Source organism: Cynocephalus volans, chromosome 4, assembly GCF_027409185.1.
Source record: "Cynocephalus volans isolate mCynVol1 chromosome 4, mCynVol1.pri, whole genome shotgun sequence".
Lineage (NCBI taxonomy): Eukaryota > Metazoa > Chordata > Mammalia > Dermoptera > Cynocephalidae > Cynocephalus > Cynocephalus volans.
In genome coordinates this window covers 167,791,712-167,817,020 of record NC_084463.1, presented here as the reverse complement: position 1 = coordinate 167,817,020, position 25,309 = coordinate 167,791,712, and the positions used below count along the sequence as shown (strand labels likewise).

The 25,309-nt window shown below is 61.5% G+C and overlaps 1 protein-coding gene across 3 annotated transcripts in view; it reads right to left on the bottom strand.

Annotated features, from left to right (window-relative positions):
- Positions 1-25,309, bottom strand: part of BRSK2 (BR serine/threonine kinase 2) — a 56,748-nt gene that overhangs the window by 18,521 nt on the left and 12,918 nt on the right. For all 3 annotated transcript variants that reach the window (XM_063093760.1, XM_063093758.1, XM_063093759.1), the window contains exons 2-8: positions 5,783-5,877; positions 4,407-4,492; positions 1,650-1,790; positions 1,246-1,362; positions 784-817; positions 539-607; positions 314-460 (exon numbers count right to left, since the gene is read on the bottom strand). In XM_063093760.1, coding sequence (XP_062949830.1) covers positions 314-460; positions 539-607; positions 784-817; positions 1,246-1,362; positions 1,650-1,790; positions 4,407-4,492; positions 5,783-5,877 — 689 coding nt within the window. The remainder of the gene's footprint in view (positions 1-313; positions 461-538; positions 608-783; positions 818-1,245; positions 1,363-1,649; positions 1,791-4,406; positions 4,493-5,782; positions 5,878-25,309) is intronic.

Sequence of the window (25,309 nt, the reverse complement as noted above, 5' to 3'; positions counted from 1 at the left end):
GCTCCAAGCACCACTGCGCAGACGCAGACGCAGGCGGGGGGGGGGGGGGGGGGGACCCCCATCCGCACTCCCAGAAGCCCTGCCCCTGGCAAACGTTTCTCCCTGGAGCTGCCGGGAGGTAGCCACCGAGACCAACTTGGGGCCCGATCGATCTGCGGGTGCAGCGGGCTTCGCCGCCATCACGGCGGGGGCCCCCTTAGGGACAGCGTGGGCGGAGGGGCGGGGCCCTTGGGGACAGCATGGGTGGGCGGGGCCTTGGGGACAGCGTGGGGCAGGGGCGGGGCCCTTGGGGACAGCGTGGGGCAGGGCGCACCGTGAGGCGGCGCGCCGCGTCCACCTCGATCATGCCGCGCAGCAGGCTCTGGCAGTCGGGCGGGATGAAGTGCGGCATGTGGAACACGCCCCGCTTGACCTTCTCCAGCAGCTGCCGCAAGTTGTCGTCGTCGAAGGGCAGCGCCCCCTGCGGGCCGGGCGAGGGCGGTGAGGCGGGCGCACCCCCCGGGCAGCAGGGGCGGGACCGCGTGCGGGGGGCGCTCACCACCAACAGCGCGAACAGGATCACGCCGCAGCTCCACACGTCCGCCTTGCGCCCGTCGTACTTCTCCCCCTGCGGAAGCGGGGCCGGAGTTGGGGGCGGGCCGGGGCCGGATGCAACGGGCGGGGCCAGCGTCGGGGCGGGCGGGCGCGGTGGGCGGGGCCTTGCTCAGGCCGCACCCCTTAGACCCGAGGGGGTGGGGCCCTCCTCACAGGGACCCCGGCGAGCTGGGGGCCCCGGTTACTCACCCGGATGACCTCCGGGCAGGCGTAGTGGGGGGACCTGGAGACAAGAGCAGCAGTCAGGGGACGCCCGGCCCAGCCTGGACCCTCCAGGCTCTGTGGCGTCCATCCCACCAGCCTCTGCCCTCAAGACCCACCCTGGGGGTGCACCATGGGCCCTGCAGGCCAAGGCTTGGGCACCCTGAGACGGCCCAGGAGGCTGTCGTGCTGACCTCCCACAACCTAAGTCCCCCTGCAGGCTCTGCTGCACCAAGGGCTGACTGCCATCTGTCCCCACCAGAGGCCAGGCTCCCCGGGGATGGGCCAGGAGGCTTGGAGGGGCCCTGGGGCATCACAGCGGCCCAGCTGGGGGTGAAGGCCCCGACACTCTCCCGCTTCCCTGCTGCCGTGGCCACCTGGCTCCTGATGGGCCGGCCCCACCGTGCCAAGGTGTCCCGCAGCCGGTAGCGGCTGGGGTGTGCCACTCACCCACAGCTGGTCTCCAGCAGGCTGTCGCCCACCTGCAGGGATGCCATGCCAAAGTCTGCAACCCGGATGTTGTTCTTCTCGTCCAGCAGAAGGTTTTCCGGCTTCAGATCCCTGTGGCTGGGGAGGAAGTCCCGGAGAGGCTGACCCGGGACCCTCCACGTCACTCTGCCCCCTGCGCCAACCCAAGAGCTGCTTCTCTTTCCCAAACCTCCAATCCACACCATGGGGCCAATGGCAGCCCAGCCTAGCGATGTCACAGGCAGCCAATCAGGTCAGGTCCCCCCAATACCTGCTCTGGGCTGAGGCCAACCTGGGGCCCCCAGACACTTGGATGATGAAACTCGTCATCCCCTGGACCCTTGTAAAAGTGAGGGGCCTCACCAGGCCCTTGGGGGGGCACCCACCATATGGAGTGGCTGTGGCAGAAGTCGAGCGCTGAGATGATCTGCCGGAAGAACTTGCGGGCCTCCTTGGGGGTGAGTCTCCCCTTCCTCACTAGGTAGTCGAAGAGCTCCCCGCCCGACACGTGTTCCAGCACCAGGTATCTGCGAGGCGGTGGTGTCAGTGTGTCTGGCCGCAGCTGCCGGCCACCACCCTGCCCCAGTGCCTCCTGCTGCCACCTCCTGGACCCTGGCCTCTCAGCAGGAGGAGCCCGTGTCCTGGGTCACTGAGGGTGGACCTCCCAGGCCCTCCCTGCAGCCCAGGCAGGGCTCATGGAGCAGGAAGAACATGCTGGATGCTCTGGGCCCTTGGGGAGCACTGGCGGGCGGGGAGGGCCTCCAAACGGCAGGGCCTGGGCTCCTGCGAAGACAGAGGCGTTTGCAGGGAGCTCTGGGTGGGGTGAGGGAGGCGGGCATCTGGAGGGCAGAACTTGACCAGCCTTGGGCTGCCCAGGCCGAGCGGGGAGTGTACCAGTGCCCGGCACCAAGGCCAAATGTCCATCCTGCCTGGGGGCCCCGCACGCGGCTTTGCATGGCCTATGCTGTGCCCAGCTCCTGCTCTGCAACTCGTGGCCCATGCGGCCCCGTGCCCCTCGCCCCCTCGCTCATGAGCAGCACCGACTCCAGCAGAGGGCCGCTCAGCTCCGTGTTGAGGGGTCCACGAGCCCCTGGGATGCCATGCACAGGGGGAGGTGTGGGGGCCCTGGGGTGGGGTGGCGGTCATGTTGGGGTCAGGGAGAGGCAGGCGTCTGGGCTTCTGGCTGAGGTGACAGGGTAGCGGGTGGTCCCTCCCCAAGATGGGGGGCACCCCAGTGTCCAAGCTGAGCCGTTCAGACCGGTGGGGCTTGCCATCCCCTTCTTGCCCTCCCCCTGCTGGGCTTCCAGCCCCGTGAGGTCTTAGAGGCTCGGTGGAGCTGAGGGGGCTGGTTCTGGGTGAGGGGCATGTGAGGGCGGCTGGAGAGGTCACTGGGACATGCGGACACTCATGCTGGGGACCTCAGGGAGCAGCCAAATGTCTAGCTTGGATGGGAGGGGCCCAGACTGAATGACCTCCTGTTGGAGGCAAGTGGGGGTGGTGGCCCGTGTGGCTCCAGTAATGGGGGGCGCGGAGCAGAGTGTGGAGCAGGAGGGGGCCGTGCTGGACAGGGTGGGGGCTGAGGTGGAGCGACCAGCCATCTCCAGACCTCAGGAATCAAGGGGGCGGTGTGCGGGGCAGGGAGCACGGGGGCGGCTGAGCCAGGGGTGGAAGGGGCCCGTCTGTGGCTGAGGGGAAGCAGGTGGGGGCACCGAGTGGGACTCCAGGCAGGAGGGACTGGTCCTATGGGGCTGAGGCTCAGCACAGGCCAAGTGGAGCCCTGCTGGACGCTGTCACTGGCCAGGGCAGATGCTGCCTGGAGGCCGGACCTTGGAAGCGCAGGCCCACTTAGGCCGTCCTGGGCTTTGGGACTCCCTAGGAGGGCACTGGGCCTGGCCCGCTGTCCACCCTCCTCCTGGGCTCCTCCCTGTTCCCATCCTGGGGCCTTCACCCCTGCTGTTCCCTGGCTGGTCTCTGTGTTGTGTGGATGGTGGGCAAGGCTGCTCCTAGTCCCCGCCTGCACCCCAAACTCACAGGAGGTCGCCAGACGCTGGGAGGTGGGCACCAGCTCGCACAGCCCTGTCTCCACCTGCCCCGCAGGCTGATGGAGGTGGGGGAGGGAGGGAGAGGTGCCCTCTTGCCACAGACTTCTACCTCGCCAGGGTCGGGGGCCAGGACCACCACCGCCTCTCAGGCACCCCTGCTTACCTCGGGGCTCCCCCTGCCACCCCATCCTCAGCTCTGTGACTGGCCCTTTGTTTTCCTTTCCCCAGTGAGACACTGGAAGTTGGCCATGTGTGCTGTGCCAAACCCGTTAGAGAGGAGGAAACTGAGGCCTAGAGAGCCTGAGCAGCTTTCAGGGGGCTGGGGGCAGCAGGAGCTGAGTTGGAGCCCAGGCATGTTGGGCCCCCTCCACAAGGACAGCCCCTGAGACTCGCTTCCCATCCTAGTGTCCACTGCCCATGACAGAGCCTGGTGCCTCTCAGGCGCTCGGTCCAGGAATAAGCCAATGGCCAATGGCCAGGGCAGGCGTCGCAGGGACCACCTGGCCACTTAGTTTGGCCACCACAGGGCCAGAGGTCTGCCTGCATCAGGGACTCCAGAGTCCCCTTGGGCACTTCCTGACTTGATCTTCACATCCAAGTGGAAGGTGTGGTTAGACTTTGCACAGGGGATGCCACACAGCAGGGCCACCCATATGCCCCCGATCCCCTCCTCCTGGTGGCCTGGTGTGTGATGCTCTGCCCCACTGCCAGGTGAGCTTGCTGAGGCCAGATCTGGGGCCACACAGCAGTGGGGAAGAGCGGGGGTGTCGTAATGGGAGCCCCTGGCTGGCAAGCCTTGAGGCTCAGTGGGGACAGCACAAAGAGAGCCTATGTGCTCCTGCCTCCGCCCCCAGCCCCCTCCTCCAAGAAGCTGTCCCCCTTGGCAGTGCTAAGATGGTGGCTCTGCGCATCCCCAACAGAGCAGGCCACAGGTCCGGTCAGGAAGCAGTGACCACTGTGGCCTGGGCTGAGATCCTCTCCACCTGGCTCACCCTGGTGCCACCAGCAGGGCTGCCTGTCCCCTCCCACCTGCCCTGCCCTGCCCTGCTGCAGTGCCCCCGCCTCTGGCCACCCCAGCTCTCCAGACCCAGCAATACCTACAAATATTTTTTGTTTTCATAAACGTCGTGCAGCTTGAGAACGTGCGGGTGTTCAATGAGCTTCAGGATGGCGATCTCCCGCTCCACCTGCGTGCGAGAGAGCAGAGCGGGTCACTCGCCTCGGTCACCCCCTGCATGCACTCACTGGCTGTTGTCTGACGCCGTATTTGGGTGCCAGGTTGTGGGGGCGAGGGAGTTATCCTCAGGAGCCTCCGGCTGGTGTAGACGGCAGAGATGGGGGGGCTGAAGGGGTCCTGTGGGGGTCAGAGGCTGTGGAGCGAGTCCAGGCACCCCCAGGCAGACACTGGCCTGTGGGGTTGAGGAAGAGTGGTCCCCGCAGCACGACAGCCCCTCGCTCCACCCCACCCAGGAAGGCAGGTGGCCTGGGCACCCTGGAGCAGCCCACCTCGTTCCGAGCTTCACTTTCAGGAAAGCTGCCTGGACACTTGGAAGAAACGGTCTCCAAAGTTCCCAGCCAGAGAGCTCATGGCCGTCCCAGGCCCGAAATCTGCCAGCCACCCCAGCCACCACAAAGGCCCCACCCCATCCAAGCTGCCATCCCCCTAAAACTGCCCCCACCTCTCCCTGGGCACCTCAGGCTTCCCCAGGTTAGATCACCCAACTATCCATAAGACGCAGCGGGCTTTACCCATCAACTCCCCCCTTGCAAATCTCTGCGTCTCAGGTGCTGCCACCCGGTCATGCTCCCCAACCCTGCGTGCCTGCCCCAGCTCCCGCACATGGCAGGGCTTAGCCACACCTTGAGGGAACCAAGGAGAGCATCAGGGTCACTCAGTCTCTAGGGCGGGGGGCTCAAGGGCCACAGTCATTGGCAATGTCCCCACTTTGCCATCCACCTGTAGAGGCCCCAGCTGACCCCATGTCCAGGTGTGAATGGGAAACTGAGGCTCTGGGAGTGTGGGCCTGCCCTCTACCCAGTCAGGCTTTCCTGGGTAGCCCTGAGGCCTTGGCAGCCGCTCCCCACTGAGACCCCAGGCGTCCTCCACCTGTGTGGGGTCTGCCCCTATTCCAAACAGTGACCAGACCCCACCACCTGAGGCCAGCTGAGGCCAGGTCCCAAGTGGAAGAGGACGGCAGAAGTCTCCTCTCAATTCTAATTGGGGAAACTGAGGCCCACCCAGCTAGGCCAGCAGGTCAGTGCAGCACCTGGACTGCCCTGCCGTGGGCCCGTTTCCCAAGGCAGGAGAGAGGTGGGCGGTGCCGCCGCAGGGGGAGGTGGCAACGGCTCCTTCATCCGGCCCTTCCCGGGGGACAGGGCAGCCCCGGGCTGGCCCCTTCTGCTCCAGCAGGAACGCGCAGAGGCCTCGGGAGGCCCAGCCAGCCTGTCTCCCGGCCCCCGGCCCTCCTGCTGCTCACCTTCATCAGCACAGACTCGCTGAGCTTCTCGCGGTTGACAATTTTGATGGCGACTTTCTGACACGTGACACAGTGGATTCCCAGCTTCACGAGGCCTGCAGGAGAGAGCGGGCCACAGCTCAGTTGTACCCGGGGCCACGCGGCAGCGCCCACCCACCTTGCCCAGCTTTGCTGACGGGGCACCTCGGCCCCTCCCTCAGGGTCCGGATCCCACCCCTCTCCCTGTCCAGCAAGCCCCACGCCTGCCAGACCCCCACAGCCGCTGTGTGTCCTGCTTGCTCCTGAGTCGCTGCCCAGAACAGCCCCATGGCTGAGTGGTCCTCTGTGCCCCAAAGCCTCGTTCTTCCTGCCACAGAACCTGCTCTTGGCCTCCTGGAGCCTCAGGTCTCAGGGAGCCGTCGCTCCCCAGGCCAGGATGCCCTTGGCAGCTGCAGGCCAGGGTGGGCGACAGAGGTATGCGGCGCCCAGTGGCTGGGGAGGCCGCCCTCGGCAGGGTGCTTGCTGAGGCGGGGCTGCCTCTGAGGAGGTTGCTGCTGCGGGGGCCTCTGGCCAGCTGCCTTTGATCCCGCACAGGGGCTCCTGATTCCCGCCCAGACAGGAGGGAGCAGCGGAGGGCGGGAGGCAAGCGGTGTCCTGTCCTCCGCAGCTCAGTGCTGGGAGGGGAGGTGCCGCAGCCCTGCAAACACCACCACCTCGACGACGCGCCGCGCCCAAGCCCAGGCTGGCCCTGCCTGCCCAGACATGAGGCCCCACAGCAAGGCCGAAGGGCAGAGAAGAAGCTGGGGCGACACCCTGAAGGGGAATGGGCTCCTAAAAACCCGCCGGCACTGAGGGGCCAGCTCTGGGGATGTCGTGGCCAGAGACGGAACAGGGAGGGTTGCAAAGAAGAGACAAGAGTGACCCAGAAGCACCTGAAGGCTGCCCCCCAGGAGTGACTGGGAGACCCAAAGGACCACGAGCTGGCACTCTGCCCCCAGGACGTGTTCATGGCGAGGCCAGGCAGGTGCGATGGGTGCTGTGGGCAAAGGCCCTGGAGGCAGCTGGACGGGCCTGAGGCCAGTGGGCATGGCCTCTGGCTTAGCTCAGCCTGGCCCTTCATTTTACCAAAATGCAGCGAATGACATAAGTGCCCCGAACAGGATGTGAGTTAAGTCATGACGGCACAGCACCCAGGGCACCTAGCTGCTGCTGAAACAACTGCTCAACCTGAACCCACATCACAGAAGATGCACGCCAGCTGACACCACGGGAGGACGCTGGCTACAGAGCAGCAGGACCCTGTGCAGTGACATTACATGCACATGGGTAGAGTGCACATGTGCACACATACCCACTACAAGTACACATATACCCAGTACAAGGGCACGCACCCAGTGCACACATGCCCGGTGCACGCACACACACCCAATGCAGACAGGCACCCAGTGCACGCAGACACACACACAGTGCACACACACACGCAGTGCATGCATGCACACCCATCCCCCACATGCACGCCCTCAGATGACATGAGCCAAAAGATGCATGTGGGAAAGGTGGAAAGGAAACTAGAGAGGCCTCACAGTGGCCCTGGGCCAACCTTCCAGGAGCCAAACATTCAGAGCCACTGACTGCAACAGCCAAACCTGCTGAGCGCTGACCGTGTGCCAAGCACTGTTGAGGGCATTTTCACCCCATCTTACAGATGAGGAAGGTCAGTGCTACGTCACCAGCTGGTATGCAGCTTCTCAGAAAGGCTGAGGAGGACAAAGGGTCATGTGGAAGCCCAACACTTGCCCCGGGGCTGGAGCCACCGCCATGGGGGAGGTCTGCTGCACCCCACAGCCAGCTCTCGTCCTGTGGGCCGGGGCCTGGGGGCTGCAGGGTGCACTTAGCCTCTCGAACGGTGACCGATGCACAGAGGGCAGTGATCCCCTGCCTGGGCTCAGGCGATCGAGTCTCACAGTGGCTTAGGTGAGGGGGGCCAGGACACGGCACGACTGGGTGCAGGGCAGCCGTCCTGGAGCTCTGCCCAACCCTCTCTGCCTCCATCTTCTTTCCTTGCTGCCCCTCTGCCCAGAAAGCCCTTCCCCCAGTACTGTGCCCTGAAGACTCCTACACACCCCTCCCAGCCCAGGGTGGAGATGCCCCCCGCAAAGCCTCCTTGGCTCAGCCCTGTGTCCTGGCCTCCCACAGCCGGGTCCTCTGGGGCTGGATGCTGGGTTCTGAGCAGTTCCGCCTCACTTTCCTGGTGGCGGGCAGTGCGGAGCGTGCTCAGGAGCCCTCCTAACTGGGCTGCTGCCTCGAGGATGCAGGTGGGAAGCGGGCGGGCAGCTTCTGGCAGAGAAGCCCTTAATTACCCAGCCCTCCAAGTCGCCGAGGCTTATTTTCCAATTGTGATTTTATCTCTAATTATTGTCTTTACACAAACACAGGCTCACATCTACAGAGGGGAAGTACATCGTGTCACAGATGATTGCCTGGGGCCTTGCCAGGGCGGGGTCTGAGCTACCCGCTGAGACTGGGTGCCACGTCTGTGGCAGGGAGTAGAGGTGGGCCCTGCCAGGTCCCCATGGAGGGTGCCCGAGGATGCTGGGGCCACCTGTGTCACACGGCAGGAGTCTTAGAGCCCAGAGCATCCCAGAGGAGGCGCACACACCCCAGGCTCTGAAGCCCAGCAGCACCTGGTTCCTGCGAGCAGACCCTGTCCTGGGCCCCAGGCTGCCCAAGGAGTGTGGGGCCTCCCCCTGCCTGGGCTGAGGGCTGGGTGCTGGGGACTGGGGCAGCGTGATGGCCCCTCCACTCAGCTTCCAATGAGGCCTGGCGGGCAGGACACTGCTGGGTGTACTGGGCCCTCTCCAGAGGGGGTGAGGTCCCAGTTCAGCAGCTCTGCAGGCAGCGCCAGCCCTCCTGACCCTGCTTGGCCCGCAGCTGCCCCCAAAGGGCCAGTGCATCAGTCTAGGAGAGGAAGGGCCCATGTGTGCTGGGCCCAGTTGGGCAGCCCAAGGACAGTGGGGGGGGGGGGGCTTGGGTTCAGGTGGCAGATCCTGGTGCCCTCAGACTACCCGGGGGTCCCAAGCAGATGACCAGGGCAGCCAGGCCACCAGGGCTGTGCCCCTCTCTTCAGGCTCCCCAGCCATTGTGGGCCTGTTTTCCTGTAGGTCACAGTCCTTCCAAAAAGGCCCTGGTGGAGGCTCTGAGGCAGGAGCAGTGGCGTGTGAGCTGATGGACGGGGGAGCAGAGTACGTGACAGCTCTGCAGGTCCCCTGGGGTGGCCACTGATCCCAAAGCGAGACCCCTCCACTGCCCAGAGACACCATGCGCTGGACCTGCGGCTCTTTTCCAGGCAGCCCGGTTGGCCCTGTGCAATGCGCCCAGAGGCTGTCCTTTGCCAGGGAGCCCATGGCTGCCCCCAGTGCCCTCGGCTTCACTCCCTCCAGGACCTGGAGCCCCATCCCATGGACCTCCAAGGAGGTGTCTTGTGGACCTCCAGTGAGTGTCCAGGTTGTCCTGGGCCCTCCCTACTCTGCCCTTGGCAGAGGGGTCATGAGTCCCTCCCCGGCTGGCCCACCATGTGGCTGCTGCAGATATGGGGGGGCAGGTGGAGGCCACGGCCCTAGTGTCATCCCTGCTAGTTCACCCCTTTGGTTCCCCCACACCTGGTCCAGGTGCTGCCTGCCTGGCCTAGCAACTGAGAGATGCTTGCCTGGACAGATGGGAGGGCACGGTGGCCGTAGCTCATCCTGCCTGTGCCCTGTCCTTGAAGGACTATCTTGCAGGTGGGAGCCCCCCCAGAGAAGCCGCAGGTCCTTCACCTGTCCCCACAGCGCCTGCACCACAGGGCCCGCCCGGCCTTCCCTCACGTGGCTGACACTGTCCACTGCGGGGTCTGACAGGGATGAAGTGGGAATGCACTGCAGCAGCCCCACCTGCCCTGGGAGTCATCCTGGGTCTTCAGCCCACAAGGACCTAGTCCCCACCATCAACACCCATGCAGTGCGCATGCTCGGATCCACTGTGTGCCAGGCACAGTCGCGGCCCCGAAAGTCCAGGTGGCCCTGTCTGTCCTGTGCAGACGGGAGGCCCCAGGCCCTGCGCTCACTCGTGTCTGCTTTCCCTGGGCAGGAGCACTTGGTTTAGGGACACTGGCTGGACAGGCAGGGTGGGTCTCCCCATGGCACTGCAGCTGTCCATGGAACCTCGAGACACAGTGCTGCAGCCTCTGCACCGCCATGGCCCCAACGTGGAGTCCGCTGATGTGATGCTGTGGTGTGCTGAGCACCGTGTGGTAACTGTCACCATGCGCTCCCATCCCAGGGAACCAGGAGCCCCAGAGCACGCCCTCCCCGTGCACCAGGCCGTGTGCCGCCTTTGCGATGGCGTCCTCCCCCGCCCGCCGGCCTGCCTCGGCCCCTGCCCAGTTGCTGCTGCCCCCATCGATGCGGTCCGCTCACAGAGGCTGCGGCGGCGGCCACCCTCCCACACCGTCCTTTCATTCCCTGCAGACCCTGCGTAGACTCCCGCCTGCAGACGAGATGTGAGCTGCGTCCCCTCACCTGTGCCTCCTCCCCCTCGTCCCTGGGGCTCCCCGCGGCAGGTTCTCTGATCCAGCACTTCCTCCTGGCTCTGCCCTGGACAGCCTGCCCGGCCCCTCCTGACCACAGGGACGTCACATCCCTGAGTTCAGAGGGGACATGGAGGAGAGGGCCAGGACCACCACAGAGTCTAGCAGGACAGCGAGGTGGCACAGCCAGAGGGCCAGCCACTGTTCTTGGTGCTGAATGTAGCCAGGGCCCGGGCTCCCGGCCTCAGCGGGAAGGAAAGGAACTGGGGCGGGGGCAGGACACACGGGGCCTGGCTGCCAAGTTGGCTGGTCCTTGATACAGGCGACTGGACAGGGACCGGCAGCAGTGTCCTCCCCTGCAGTCTCCAGGAAGCAAGACGCATCACAGGGCAGGATGTGCCACTGCACCCAGGCCTGATGCAGCTGACAAGACCGCGCCCCATCTCTTCTGCTGAGCCAGGGCAGAGGGGCAGGGCCTCGCTCGGCCACCCTAGGCGGGCTTCTGGGGGAGACCTGCATCCAGCCAAAGTGCTGCCTGGAGCACTCTGAGGGGTCCCTGTCCCTGGGACAGGCAATCCTCCCCCCATCACTGACTGCTTCACCTCTGGGACCAAGCAGACCATATCCAGAGACAGGGCCCTCCGTGGCCCAGCCCTCAGGGCTACAGCCACAGCTGACGGTGACCCGTTTTCGAGTGCAGCAGGCACTTGTCTCTGGGGACAGATGGAGCAGCCCCTCCTGCGTGGCTGTCTGTGGAGGAGGGTGGAGAGGCGGTGCCACACTGGCTCTTTGGAAAAGTGGGTCGGCAACGCAGAGGCCGCTGCCCACGTGGGCATGGGAGTGCCTTGGGGGTGGGCCCCCACCCCAGCGGGGGAAAGGTCCTGATGAGAGCAGGTGCCGGCCCCGGATCCGCGCCCAGAGCCCGCAGGCCCGTGCCCTTCAGCACTGTGGTTGAGAGCTTCCCCGGGCTCTGTCCTGAGGGCCGGCGCAGGCTGCGGCTTCACAAGTGGTCTTGGCCCGTCCTGGACACTGCACAGGCCCTGCCATGTTACGAGGTGACACCCTGTGGAGGCCTCCAGGTGAGGGCCTGGGGCCTCTGGGCAGCCATGGGCCTGTGGACCACCCCAAGCTGCTGTGTGAAGGGGTGCTGTGGGAGTCCCCACCCCTGCCCCAGAGCACCCCCCTTGTGGCACGGCAGGTACAGAGGAGAGTCAAGACCCGCCGGGGAGGGGGAAGTTGGTTCACTGCGCACAGGGACCCCAACAGGGGTGGGTGTAGGTGCAGCCAGGCACAGCTTCTCCAGGACGGCCCCATCACTAAGTCCAGTGGCTGCTGCAGCAGGAATCCCGGGCCCGGCAGCACCTGCCTGGGGGTCCTGGGTGACGCCTCTGCCCTACGCCCCTCCCCACAGCCTGGTTCGGAGGTTTGTGGCCCCCTGGCCCAGCCGGCCCACGTGCTCCGGGTGGCTGCACCGAGGCATCTGGCCCGACTTGGGTCCCCACCTCGCGGTTGGGCTGGGGTTCGGGGACTGTGGGCGTGCAGTTGGCGTGAGCTCCCACCCCAGCCCAAGCTGGGCTGCCCTCCTCTCCTCTCGGGGCACCAGGGACGAGCACGGGGCTGGTGGGTTTGGTGGCTGGTTCAAGGGGCACCCAGGCACAGCGGGCCCCCTTCAGAGACAGACTGGTTCAGAGCCCGTGTCCCCTCCCCAGCCGGCCAAGTCTGGCTGAGGTGTGGACATGGAGGTGCAGGCCCCCCATTGAGCCCCCCCATGCCCGCAGCTCCTGGCAACGCCCCCGCCCCACACCCAGCACACTGCCCACCCGCACCGGGCGGAGCACGGCTCCCCAGTGACACTGAGTGAGCCCCGAGACGGTTCACTTGTGCCGCCGCCATGCTCCCCGCAATCATGGGGGGCCACCACTCCTTCTGCAGACAGAACCCAGGGGACCTGCTAGAGGATGGAGGCCCCCCGCCTGAGGAGGGAAGCAGGCATCGTCCCTCCAGCAACCCCAGCAGTTCTGGCACCCAAGGCCCTTCCAAGGCAGACCAGCCATCTCTGCAGCCCAGTGACGGACAAGGGCAGGCTGGGGCCATGCCCTCCTGGGTGCCACGCCGCCTCAGGCATCTCCTATTAGCCTCTCCTGAAGTGGTAAAAATTAAGTGAGAACCGGGCTCTCGACGCTGGCTCCCTCCCCCTCGGAGGGGTGGCCAGGGACTGTGCCAGGAAGAGGCCCAGCCTGGGGCTCTCAGGCAGGCAGCCAAGCCAGGACTCCTCTCTCCACTCTGCCCAAAGGCAGTCTGCAGGGGCTCGGAGCTCTTTCAGGCCCAGAGGCCCCCTGCAATCTGAAGACAGTCACCCACGTGACTCCTAAAAGCCCCCTTTCTGTTCTGCACCCAGTTGAAAGACGCTGACAGGAGCCAACAGTACAGCCCAAGGTTAAGATCCACTTGCTGGCACCCAGGCAGAGGGCTGAGGGAGGGGCCCTCCCCGGGATACAGATGCTCCCTTGCTAAGATGCTCAGACCAGGCTCCTGAGGGCAAAGCTGAGAAGCAGAGACACGGGGTGACCAGGCCTCCACACCTATGGACGGCCCCAGGCCCCTACCCTGCCCAGCCAGCCAAGTCTCTGAACAGACCTAAGAGTGCAGTGGTGCCTTTGGCTGGGAGGAGGACGGGTCCCAAGAGGACTTCTCTGGCCCAGGTGCTGGAAAAGAAGGCCAGGGCTGGGTGGAGTTCTGGCTCGGAGGGGGCAGGGACGGATACTTGTTGGGGGATGGGGGAGGTGTCCAGGCGTGGCGTGGCTGCCAGGGTCCTGCCAGCGAGACAGACCAAGGTTTCCGCGGGTTCCCGGCAGGCTGACCCTCCTGTTTGCCTCCTCTCAATCCCACCCTCTGGGTTAAAGAAAGAGGGAGGCGTGGCGGTGAGGAAGAAATCCTGAAACATTCCAGAAGCCTCTGGAAGAAGGAAGGCAGAGGGGCAGGGGCTGGGTCTGCCTGTCAACCCTGGGGAGGCTGCAGGTGTCCCTCAGCGGGGCTGCAAACACAGCGGGAGCATTTATGGAGGGTGTCAACCTGGGGAACGGTCTGGGTTGGCAACGCCAAGACAGGAAACAGTCGGGGAAACACGCCACTGCAGCAGAGGCCAGGGGGCTGTCCTGGAGCAAACGCCTGCCCCATGCCCTGGCCTGCAGCCCGCATGCACGCACACACGCACACGCACACATGCACACGCATGCACACGCGTGCACGCGCACGCACACACACGCACGCACACACGCGCACACACGCGCACACGCACGCGCACGGCTCCCGAGCAGAGGTCCCACCCCACAGACACCTAGGCAGGACATCATTCCTACTTATCCATCACAGAAGAAGCACAGCATCCACCCAGGTGAACAGACAGCCAGGTGACCAGGTGCGGGAGGAGGCGCCCGAGAGGGAAGAGGGGTCCAAGCAAGAGAAGCAGGGGAGCCAGCCCTCGGGAACAGACGCCTCCACAGTTCTCTGACCCTTCATGGCATCGATTTACTAGGATTTAGTAAGTTGTTTTACATCTGTAAAACAAGAAATCTACAAAAAGGATGGGAAAACAAGAAAATGCTCTAAGACATTAAAAATAACAATAACTGCTGGCATAAGAAACTGCTGAAATAACTAAGAAAAAGAAAATGCCTAGTGAGGCAGAGCAAGAAAGAAAAGATGGAACAGTGAGAGGCCACCAACCCTGAAAGCCCAATATCTGACTAATGGGAGGAGCTGACAGTGGACAGGGGACAGGAAACACTATCCAAGAAATAGTCACATCCCAGAGTGGACGGACACATCAGGAGCAAAGGTCCGTGAGTGCCTGGCCCAGGGCGTGCGAGCTCCCAAGAGTCTGCTCCATTAATTCTCTCACTCAATCAGTGTTCACTGAACTTCTGTTAGGGACAGGAATTCAAAACACAACAGAAATACTGGTTATAGCATAGTGTTATAACACCGAGGTCGAGGGTTCGGATCCCTGAACCAGTCAGCTGCCCAAAACAGAAAAACAAAACACAACAGAAATAAAGAAGAAAACTACCCCTGGGGGCTCACACCCTCAAGACACTTGACCAGAGCTGAACAGAGACTTGCCAAAGGGGCCACCAGTCCTGACCCAGCTAATGTCCTGTTTAGGTCAAGCTGACCAGCCCATCCGACATGCCTGATGGAGGGAAGGGCAGTCCTTTTGGGGCAACCCTACCCATTCCAGCCTGAACTACTCTTCTAAGTAAATAATGTCTGCATAAAATAAAAAATTATGATGTACACAAAGAAGTGGGGAAATGTGACCTACTCTCAAGAGAAAAAACAGCCAATAGAGGCAGGCCAGAACTGTCCCAAATATTGGAATTTTCAGAAATGGACTGTAACATAAAAAAATAAGTACATTTATTAGTCAGAAGAAAAGATGGACAAAAGGAATTCATTGCATGGGCTACAAGACTACAGTAAGGGTCAGAGGAAGCTCCTCAGCCTGAAGGGAAGTGACCCCACATGGTGGCTGGATCCGTGGGCAGGCATGAAGGCACCCGAGCAAATCTGAAAATCTCTTCTTGAATAATCATTGCTTTAAAAGAGCAATTCTGCAAATACAGCAGCAAAGCATTGTCAGCCACACAACTGCAGACATAACGCCCTCATGGCCTGCAGCCTGCAGGGTGGAGGGGTCCCCGGGGTGCTGGTGGAATGAGACACTCCCTGCATCTAACTTAGCTAGCACTGTAGTCCACGACTGCAAGTCCTCAGCCTTCATGGTCTTGGGACTCATTTACACTCTTAACAACTACCAAAGGGCTTTTATTTATGTGGTTATAGCTGCCAATATTTATTGTATTTGAAACTAAAACAGAAATTTTACAAATATTTATTGATTCATTAAAAAAGTAAACCCATTATGCATACATTAATTATCTGTAAACATAACACATTTTATTTTGAAAAATAACCATATATTTCCAAAACAAAGGAGAATTACTGAGAATGGCACTGCTTTACATTGTTGCAAATCTCTTTAATATCTGCCTTAAAGAAGACATATCATGAGCCTCTAGAAAACTCCACTGTGTTAAGGCAAATCATACTCTATAATATCATAAAAACAGTTTGGGGGCCGGCCCTGTGGTGCACTCAGGAGAGTGCAGCGCTTGGGGGCGCAGCAGCACTCCCGCCGCGGGTTCAGATCCTATATAGGAATGGCCGGTGCGCTCACTGGCTGAGCGCGGTGCGGACGACACCACACCAAGGGTTGCGATCCCCTTACCGGTCACAGAAAGACCAAAAAAAAAAAAAAAAAAAACAAAACAGTTTGGGCCTCATGGACCTCAGTAAGGCTCAGGGAGCCCAAGGGGTCGTGGTTTAAGACTTTGAGAATCACTGCTCTAGAGTAATAACTAAAGGAATAATGAAAAAGGTGTAGCTTAATGCAAATAGAGGAAGGGAAGTGGAATAACTAAAAAATACATGGTTGATGCAAAAAACAACAGGAAAGGAGGAACAAACACACACAGAACAGATGGGACAAATGGAAAACAAACAGAACTCTGGCTGACTTGAGCCAAACACCCGCGATTACATTAAGTGTAAATGGCCTAAAGACTCCAACTAAATAACAGTCTGACTAGGGGAAGGGAAATCCCAGACCTAAGTGCATGATATTTATAAGAAACATACTTTATGTCTAAGGACACACAGGTCAGAAATGAACATATGAAAAGACAGACCACGCCAGTGCCAAGCCGCTGGGAGTGATGAGGTCACCCAGAGTGACTGCTGACTGAGAAGGGGGCCCATGCTGCTCCAGCGCTCAGAGGCTGTGAGATGAGGAGGCTGCGGCAGAGTGGCCTGGGAGGAGCAGACGGTGGGTTAGAGAGGAAGCTGGTGAGTGTGCTGCTCTGCAAGTCGAGTGAAGAGTGGAAAGCAACACTGCATCAAACGCTGTTGCTGGAGCAGGACTGAGAGTGGTCCTGACTTGGCACCATGGGGGTCATGTCAGTAAGGCAGAGGGGTTGGAGAGAAAGGGAGATGTTGCTTCAATGAGAATAACACTTCTGGGGAGCTCTGATGTAAAAAAGGGTGGGAAAAGGCAGATGTTTTCAACGGGCATCTTACTTCTCATCAGCACTGGAAGCTGGGAGCTAATGGAGCAAAGCCTGCCAGTGCCAGGCCCTGTGAAGGGAGTGTGAGCACATAGTGAAGGTCCCTTCAGACACTCAGACTTGGAATTGTGCAGTCTTGTGCAACTTTTCCTAGGAAGTCACCTGACACAATGAGGTAGACCAGAAGGAACCAGAGGGTCACATCCTGTGGGACAGCAGAGACAAGTCCTGGGAGAACCCCTCTCCCCCTGCAGGAGGCCTTTTAGGGAACCGCAGCAGTTTGGAACAGGGGACAGAGGACTCCAGGAGGGAGCTGCCATGAAAAAAGGGGACTTGATAGAATGTATGACATATCTGAATTTAAAAAAAAGTCAAGGTTATAATAGATAAGTAACCAGTGCAATGAAAAAAGAAGGGCAACTTGAAACTCCAGGAAAATCAAAGGATTCTCAAGAACATCATGGTGATGCAAATAAATGTGTCACAAATGTAAACAGTTCATGGGATGCCAGAAAAGAGAAGACCCAACAGACTTGCAACCTCTCGATGCCCCTGATTCCATAAAAACCAGGTCTCAGAGCAGAGCCCCCGGGTACATGGGCACAGCTTCCTTGAGTGGGTCACATGACAAAGAAAGGTAATTGTGGCACACAACCTAACCCAGCACTGATCGACATTCCCATGCTGACAACTGTGGAAACCCTCTTTATGATTTTTCACTTTAGAGAGTCAACCGCCAGGCAAACCCCAGAAGACATGGTGTGGCTGAAGGACAGAAATGCTAAACTTTAAAACAATAAAGGCGGAAGTCACTGTTAGAAAGATGGGAGAGAAAAAGGGAGGTGGGAATGACAAGGCGCTCGCCTTGCAGAGAAGAGACACGAGTCCGGGGGGATGGGTGAGCCAGTTGTCATGACTCGCAGCAGGTCCACCAGCTGTCGCCTGAAGAGACCAACCCAGACACCAGGGGTGTGCCCACCATCAGAAGCATCTGAACCAGAAATGGCTCAAAGAGGTGGCCTCTGGGTGGCACTGGGCTGGACGGACATGGTGCTTCCACCCCGCATCTTCACCCAGGCCGCTCAGAGCACGGTCTGCAGACCAGGACAGGCCCACGACAGGCAGCAGAAAACATTCAGACATTTATAGCTCAGCTGAGGAATCACATCTGATGAATCCAGTGAAATACTTGGGCTTGTATTCTAAACAGCTTTGGGTTTCCCCCCCTTCATTTTACTGTGTTCATTTTTACCGTATTTCACTAAAGTACTGGATTGGGAATTTTACAAAAACTCTTTCTTCACCATGGAGAGGTTGAGCAGCATTGTCCCATACCAGCAGTGACTTGCTACCACAGGCATGCGACCTGATGAAACAAAGACAGAGGCCAGCTCCAGAGGGGCCACAGTGCTGGACAGACCACCTGCAGCCCCTCAGGCCTGCTCCCGCCTCCCCACAGGCCGCTGGCCTGGGACTCCGTGGCATACCTGCCACACACCAGGTACAGCCCCTCTGCTCTCCCCTCTCCCTGCTGAACGGGGTGGTCCCAGGCCCACTGTGCTCTGCCCTGCCCGCCCTGCCATCAGGAGGGTCCCCGTGTGCCAGAAGTGGCCTGGGGTTGCCACAGGAGCCAATAATGAGCTTGGTTCCTTTGCCTGGTTCTAGGTCCCACCTAGCAATGGACTTCACGACTCGTCACTTCCCCATATCTGCAAAAACTAAGACACAGAACAGAACTACCGAGAGGACGGGGCTGCCCGTGGCTGGGTGCTCCGGGACCTCCCACAACTGCCCTCCCAGGGGAACTGTTGGTCTCCGTGGAGCCCAGAGCGCCCTCTCCCCTGACCCGCCTGCGGGCACCGCACAGATCACTGGCCCGACCCCTGAATCACGCCCCTTTCCTCCCGGCCCAGGGACTCCGCGAAGGAAGGAGCGAGAATCTGAACAGGACTGGCATGCGACGGGCGGGGCTCCTGCCCTATCTGTGGAGACTTGAAAAATAAAAATAAAACCAATTAAAGTGTTGCCTACTGGAAGCGTCTGGCAGTTCCTCACAGAGTTAAGCACAGGATGACCGTTCCTAGGCATGTGCTCGCAGGGCTGGAGGCAGGGGCCTGCCAGTGTCCGCTGCAGCACCGGTCCCAGCGGCCAGGGTGCAGACACCCCAGTGTCCATCGACGGACAAACGGACAAGCGGAACATGGTCCAGCCACACAAGGGAATAGCGTTCATAAAAAAGGAGAAAATTCTGACACACGCTACCATGTGGGTGAACCTTGAGGACACTATGCTGAGTGACAGCAGCCGGTCACAAAGGGACAAGTTCTGTGTGATTCCAGTCGTGGGAAATATCCAGAATAGGTCAATCCATAGGAATAGAAGACAGATTCGTGGCTTCCACAGGCGGGGAGGGAGCTGAATCAGGATGACAGCTAATGGGGACAGGGTTCCCTTCAGGTGATGAAAATGTTTTGGAACTAGACACAGGTAGTGGTCGCCCAGCGCTGCATGTACTAAATGCCCCCAAATTGTACGCTCAAAATGGTCAATGTTAGGTTATGTGAATCCCATCTCAACTTTTAATAAAAAGAAAAAACCCAGTCTACTTTTGTCACCGTGCGCCGACTGTCAGTGACAAAGTGAGTGCTCTTCTCTAGAACATGGCCCTCGCCAGCCTGAGCACTCGGCGACGGCTGCTGACGGTGGCTTTCGTCCTCGCTGTGGCAGCCGCATGGCAGCACGCTCTCAGCTACGTGTCCTCTAACCAACACCGTCTCCTACACGGAGGCTCATTCCTAGAATCCCAGTGATTCAGGCTCTTCCTTATAGAGAAAGTTCTTGGTGCCCTGGCACCATTTGCTGCGGGACAGTGCCCTTGGCCTGCGCTGTTGTGGGTGCCCCAAGCAGCAGCTGCACTGTCCAGACAGAAGCCGTGCTCTGGCCACCCCCATGCTGCCCTTCTGCCTGACCTCTGGGAGCTTCTATGTATTTGCTTTTAAAATTTAAAACATGGAAACAATGTGAGCTACAGGGTATATTTTTGGTAAGCGCAAATCTTAGTTCACGCATGCAGTATTTTAGTGCCTTTAAATTTAAAGATAAATACTTTTTAAAAAATTAATAAACAATTGTTTTAAAACTAAAGAACAGATCAAGAAAACAGTTATCACACAATTATGACCAAATTTTCTGTATGAAGGAGTGGTGTTCAGAAATGGTACACTCTGGGTGTCCAGCATGCGGAGAAGGCGCCCAGTTCTAAGGAGAGGGGGCCCTTCTCCCCGGGGCCCAGCAGAGGTGGTGCTGGCTGGCTGCAAGCCCACTGCAGCTGTCCTTGGTAGTCCCAGTCCCCTGCCTGCAGCCTGGGGACCTTCCTAGGAGGTCCTAGCCCCTTAGCCATGGATGGCCCCCACAGATGGCAGGAAGGGCTTGTGCAGCGAGGGGGTGTGACAGGTCCCGCAGACCCTGGCACTCAGTTCAGGGCCCCCTCTGACGACGATTGTGTGCGGTCAGGGGACAGCTGATGGTGGGCAGCACAGGAAGCCCAGGTGCACAGTCTCCAGACACCCATGCCCGCTTTCTCCCTGGCTTGGGGAGGTTCTGCTGGGAGCCAGGTGCCAGGACCCAGGTGTGGGATTGTGGGGCAGAGGTCAGCAGAGCTGGGGGACAACCTCAAGGGGAGGGGGTGCCAGCTTGCTGGGAGGAAGATGGCCACACAGTCCCTGGCGTCTTGCACCTGTGGTCACACGGGGGTCCCCCATACACATGCCCACATGCTCTGCAAAGCCCCACGCCAGCCTGGCTGCCTCCACTGCCCACACTCAGGGGCCTGGCCCTGGCTCCTGCCTTCCGGGAACAGTTTTCTCAAATAGGAAACATTCTAATTAAATTCACCTATAAAATGGGAGCATTTACCCAACCAGCCACGAAATTCACTTGCTGCCCAGCACTGGGCTGAAGTGGCCGCCCCTTTGCCTCTAACTACCTTCTCCAAGTGGGTGAGCTGGAGCTGCAGCCCCAGATGTTTTGATGGGGCCGAGGAGGTCCCTGAGGTCCCCGTTCTGCACCGCCCTCAGGCCTGCAGGGAGGGGCACACCCCATCCCCCCTCACCCGGGATGGGGGCAGCAGTGAAGCCTGGGAGGCCGGGCCCCAAGAGCCCTGCACCCAAAGCCCAGGCCCCCAGCCTTGACAGCGAGCGGAGACCAACACAGTGCCCGCCAAGGAGTGTGGGGCTGCGGGGAGGGGGCTGCCACGAGCCACGTCTCCACGCTCACCCACCACAGTCAGGAGCCAGGAGGGCCCAAGCCCCGCCCCGCCTGCCAGCCCGGAGATGGCCTCTGCGGCTTCTCTGTCCCTCCCTGGTGCTGGGAGGGCTGTGTTTATCTGCGTCTGCTCAGGTGGCTTCCTGCGAATGTCAGACAGAGGGCCGGGGCAAAGTGGGGTCTCAGCAGCCCGAGGGCAGCTGCAGGGTATAGGAACGGAGGGTCAGGGGCCGGGCCCAGCACACGCTCTCCAGCTCTCTGCCACCCTCCCACCCGCTCCCCGTTATTGCTGGGCAGGGGTGAGGGAGAGGGTCTCGTGTCCAGTTCCACAGAAACATCCCCATATTTCTTTCCATGGGGCCAGGGCACAGCTGCGGGGCAGGCCCTGTTCCCCGCAGAGACATCACTGCTGGGGCAACAGTGGCTGGATGGGGCCAGCACGGGTCTGAGGCCTCCTGCTGCTCTGGCCCTGCGGAGGCCCCTGATGGATGCAGGGACGCCAGGGTGGGGGGAGCGCCTGTCTCGGGCACCCACCCCTGGGCCTGCAGCAGTCAGGGAGGGGTGTGTGGGGAGGGGCCAGGTGGAGGGGCTGCCAGGTGGGCTTGTCTGCAGCCTCTGTCCTGCCTGGGGTTGGCAATCCGAGAAGGCCCACCCCACACCCGACCCCACAGCCACTGTCCCCATCCAAGGAAAGGTCTCCCACAGACAGTCTCTGCTGGGCCAACCCCCATCAGAGACGCTCTACTCTGTGCCCGAGTTTTCGAGGGTGCCACCAGGCCCCACACAGCAAGGAGCCCAGACCTCCCTCACCCCATTAGAATTTTCCCCTGCTGCAGCAGCTGGGGCAGCGCTGGGGGCTGGGGGCTGCACTCCTGTGGGGAGGGGAGTGGAAGGCCCCGATGCTGGGCCAGGCCGGGAGCCTGCCCTGGGCACTGTGGCCGTGGCCTGCGGCCAGCAGCCTCCTTGCCCCCAGCAGGTGGGCCTGGGCCCAAGGACTTGGCACAGATGGCCACACTCCCACAGTGAGAATTGCGCAGCTGGCCCTCCTGGGTGGGGCCCCACCTGGCACTGCTGGAAGTTCGCACAGCTGCCTGGGCTCCCTGCAGGGCCACATCCCTCTCACACATGAACACCACACCCTCCCACCCACGTGCGGACTCACACGGGCATAACCAGGCAGCGAGTGTCGAGTGTGCCCACTGGCTGAGCCTGCAGGGTGGGGCTGGTACTCAGGCTTGGCCTTGAGGAGGGGGAGGTGGCCTGGGAGCATGAGCGGCTGAGCCCTCTGCAGAGCCTGGCCCCGCCCCTGTCCGCCTGCTGGTCAGGCCTGGGCTCTCTGGCTGCGGGGGAGGGTAGGGGAGACAGGAGGGGGCCCAGGGCTGGCCAGGACATGCCCTGCAGATGGGCAGCCCTCAGCCCAAGGGTGGGTGGCCCTGTGGCCAGTGGTCACATGGGGTGAGGCTGGTGCCCCAGCCCGGCCTTCTCCCCTACTCCAGGGCTGGGTGGTGGGGTGGAGCCGTGCCCAGGGCCCAGGCTGGGGAGCTGTCTGGGTTGGGGGCACTGGCCCAGGAGCGAGGCTGGGAGCCCCAGAGAAAGGAATCTCAGATGCACCTCCAAAGCCCACACTCCCATCCTGTGGTGGTCACCTCTGCCAGGGGAGCCCGCCCAGCCTGAGGAAAGCAACCCCCAAGTCCCCGAAGGATCCCCAGCTCGTCCCCAGACCCCGAGCACCTCCCACCAAGCCCTCCCCCTCTTTCCTGCCAAACCTCCATCTGTTGCCATGGTGATGGGAGCAGAAAAGGCAGGCAGCATCCTGCGGCTCTCCCAGCCCCTCCCTTCCCCCCCCCTTCAGCTGGTCCCTGAGCTCAGAGCCCCCCACCCCCCCAGCAGCTGGCCCTGGCTTCTTAGACCCACCACCACCTGCCTCTGCACAAAAGGCCAGTGGAAGCCTCTCCCCTGACTCCAGCCCCCCAAGTCCCCTCCTCGGCTTCGCAGCCATGGAGGCCTGGCTGGTCCCTGACCTACCTCCGGTTGTGTCCCCACTACAAGGGGCCCGGCCTGCTGCCGGCCCAACTGGAAGGACCTGCCTGGAGGACCAGCCACCCCACGGGCCCCACCCCAAGGGAGAGGGTCGGCAGTCACTGGGGACTTGGGAGACTGCACATAGCTCTTCCACACTCACCCCCCAAATAAGCTCGAGGGGGACAAGGAACCCAGGAGAACAAAAGCAAGCCTCATGCGCTGCAGCGGGGTCCCCGAGGAGCGTGAGGGTAGCAGTCCCCAGTGGTGGCAGCGCCAACAAGGCACACACCAGCTGCCGATTCCGTGGCCCCTCGGCACCCGTGCGGTGCGGGGCTTGCTAAGTGCCTCCCGAGCACGGCTGTGGCTCTCACAGCCCTGGGGCGGGCACTGCAAGCACCCCGCCCCGCACGAGGGGGGCACCAGGCCTGCCTTCTCTTCCCCTTCTGTGCCCCTAAAGCCTGCCCCTCCAATCGTGCCCGTGTCGGCTGTTTCTCCGCAGCTTTGAGGCGACCCTGACGCACCATGAGCCACACAGACTCAAAGAGCTCGGTTGGTTTCAGCCAAGTCACCACAACCAGGAGGGCCCAGGTCCCGCCACCCCAAAGTGTCCTGTGCCCCTCTGCACCCCTCCTCTCCCTCAGGCAGCTGGCGCTGGGACTTCCCACAGCTGGATCACGTGGGACAGCAGCCTCAAGACAGAGGCCGAGGACTCAGAGCACACGGGTGCACGCTCAGAAGAATGACAACGGGTGACTTGGGAGAAACAGGGCCCTTCTCATGACAGGTTCCCACCAGGCGTGACCACACTGCTGGCTCACGGGGCAGAGCCAGAGCGAGACCTTAGGGTGGGGGGTCTGACTTGGGTCCTGACCTGTGTGGCCAGGTTGAAGAGTCTCCTTGTGGACTGGGTCCTGGAAAACCCCACCCCCTACTCCTGCCCGAGCAGGGCTGTGGCACATGGGGTCCCTGCAGGGGGGAGGTGCTCAGGCATGGGGCCCACAGCCGAGGGAGACACGGCTGGCCCTGGCACAGGCTAGGCCTCCAAGGTCCCCTCCAGCCTGGCGGCTGTGGTGTGAAGACCCCTCCCCCCGGGGGGCAGTATGTGGGAGGGGGTTCCGCTTTTCTCCGGGGCTATCCTCAGCCCGGTGGCTGCCAGCCCAGCCCAGTGTGGTTGCCATGGCAACCGCAGAGGCAGCTGAGCCAACCTGGTGTGACACAACAGGGAGACAGCGAGGATGGGCCTCCTGCACCCAGATCCTCCACACGTGCCCAGCCCCAGCACCGACTCTGCCCAGGACCCAACCTGAGCTGGGCAGCAGAGCGGAGGTCCCCACCCCCACTGCACAAAGAAGGCGTGCCTGTCCCTGCCCGACACAGACACGGACAGCACAACGCACGTCCAGGCTGGGCTCCCTTCACTCCCCTGATGCAGGGCAGCCCACCTGGGAGGCCCCAGCCACAGCTGCTGTGGCACGTCCACCTGCTGTGTGGGGACGAGGTCAGAGAGGACTGACCCCAAGACTGGGGGGAGGATGAGGCTTCCACCTCCTCCAGCACCAGAGCAACCCCTCGCCTCCCCCCACCGCAGCCCGGCAGGTGCGCCTGGCTCCAGGGCCAGCAGGAGACCCGGCAGCCTCGGGGGCATGTGCTGTGAGACCGTGGATTCCGGGGCCCCCTCCCTGCCCAGGCCCCTCTGCACCCTGGGACACACCTTCTGGAGGGCCAGCCTTCCTCCAGGTGGCTGCGAGCCCATCTCCAATCCCAATGGTGTCAGACGATCACATTAGATTTTTATTAACTGGTCTTTGCAATTCGATATTGTAAAATTAGCCCAATGAAATATTTTGACTGAATCCCGTAACTATTTTGTAATTCGATTAAGTGGATTGTTTTTTAAAGCTGGTGTCCTCTCCTTCCTGAGAGGGTTGGCGTCAAGGCCACTGGCTAAGCCACCTGCAGAGCAACATGCCTGAGGGACCGCAAAAGGATGAGAGGGGTTTTCTGGGGGAGGGGAGCTTGTACAGGGCAAGCAGCAGGGGAAAGAGGGGTGACATCCCAGCCGGGCCCCACAGGAGGAGTCCCCTGGACTCTCTGGGGACCAGGGGCCCAGCTTCTGTGTGGACATCAACATCCAACCAGGGAGGCGCAGCTGGTGGCAGGGCTGTGGACTACTGCTGTGCAGCTCCCCAGGACGTTCTGGGCAGGGGGACCGAATGCATGGCTCTGAGAAGCTGGGGGCAGGAGGGAGAGGCGGCAGCCCAGTGGGAGCCCAGACACGTGCCACCACCGCCCGCCAGGCAGGAGGTCTGCTCAGCTCCACCTGCACAGCACCTGCCAGGCCCCACCCTCCACACCCCAGGGATGGGCGGAGGGGTTGCCATGGTGATAAGGCTGGGGATGCCTTCCCTGGGAAGCCCCAGGGAGTCTCCGCCTGTCATCCTGCAGGCAGGCAGACACAGCCCTGCACACACACACAGGCCCACACACACAGACCTGCACACACAAAGACACAGGCCCACACACAGAGACACGCACACACAGACACATACACACACACACACACAGACCTGCACA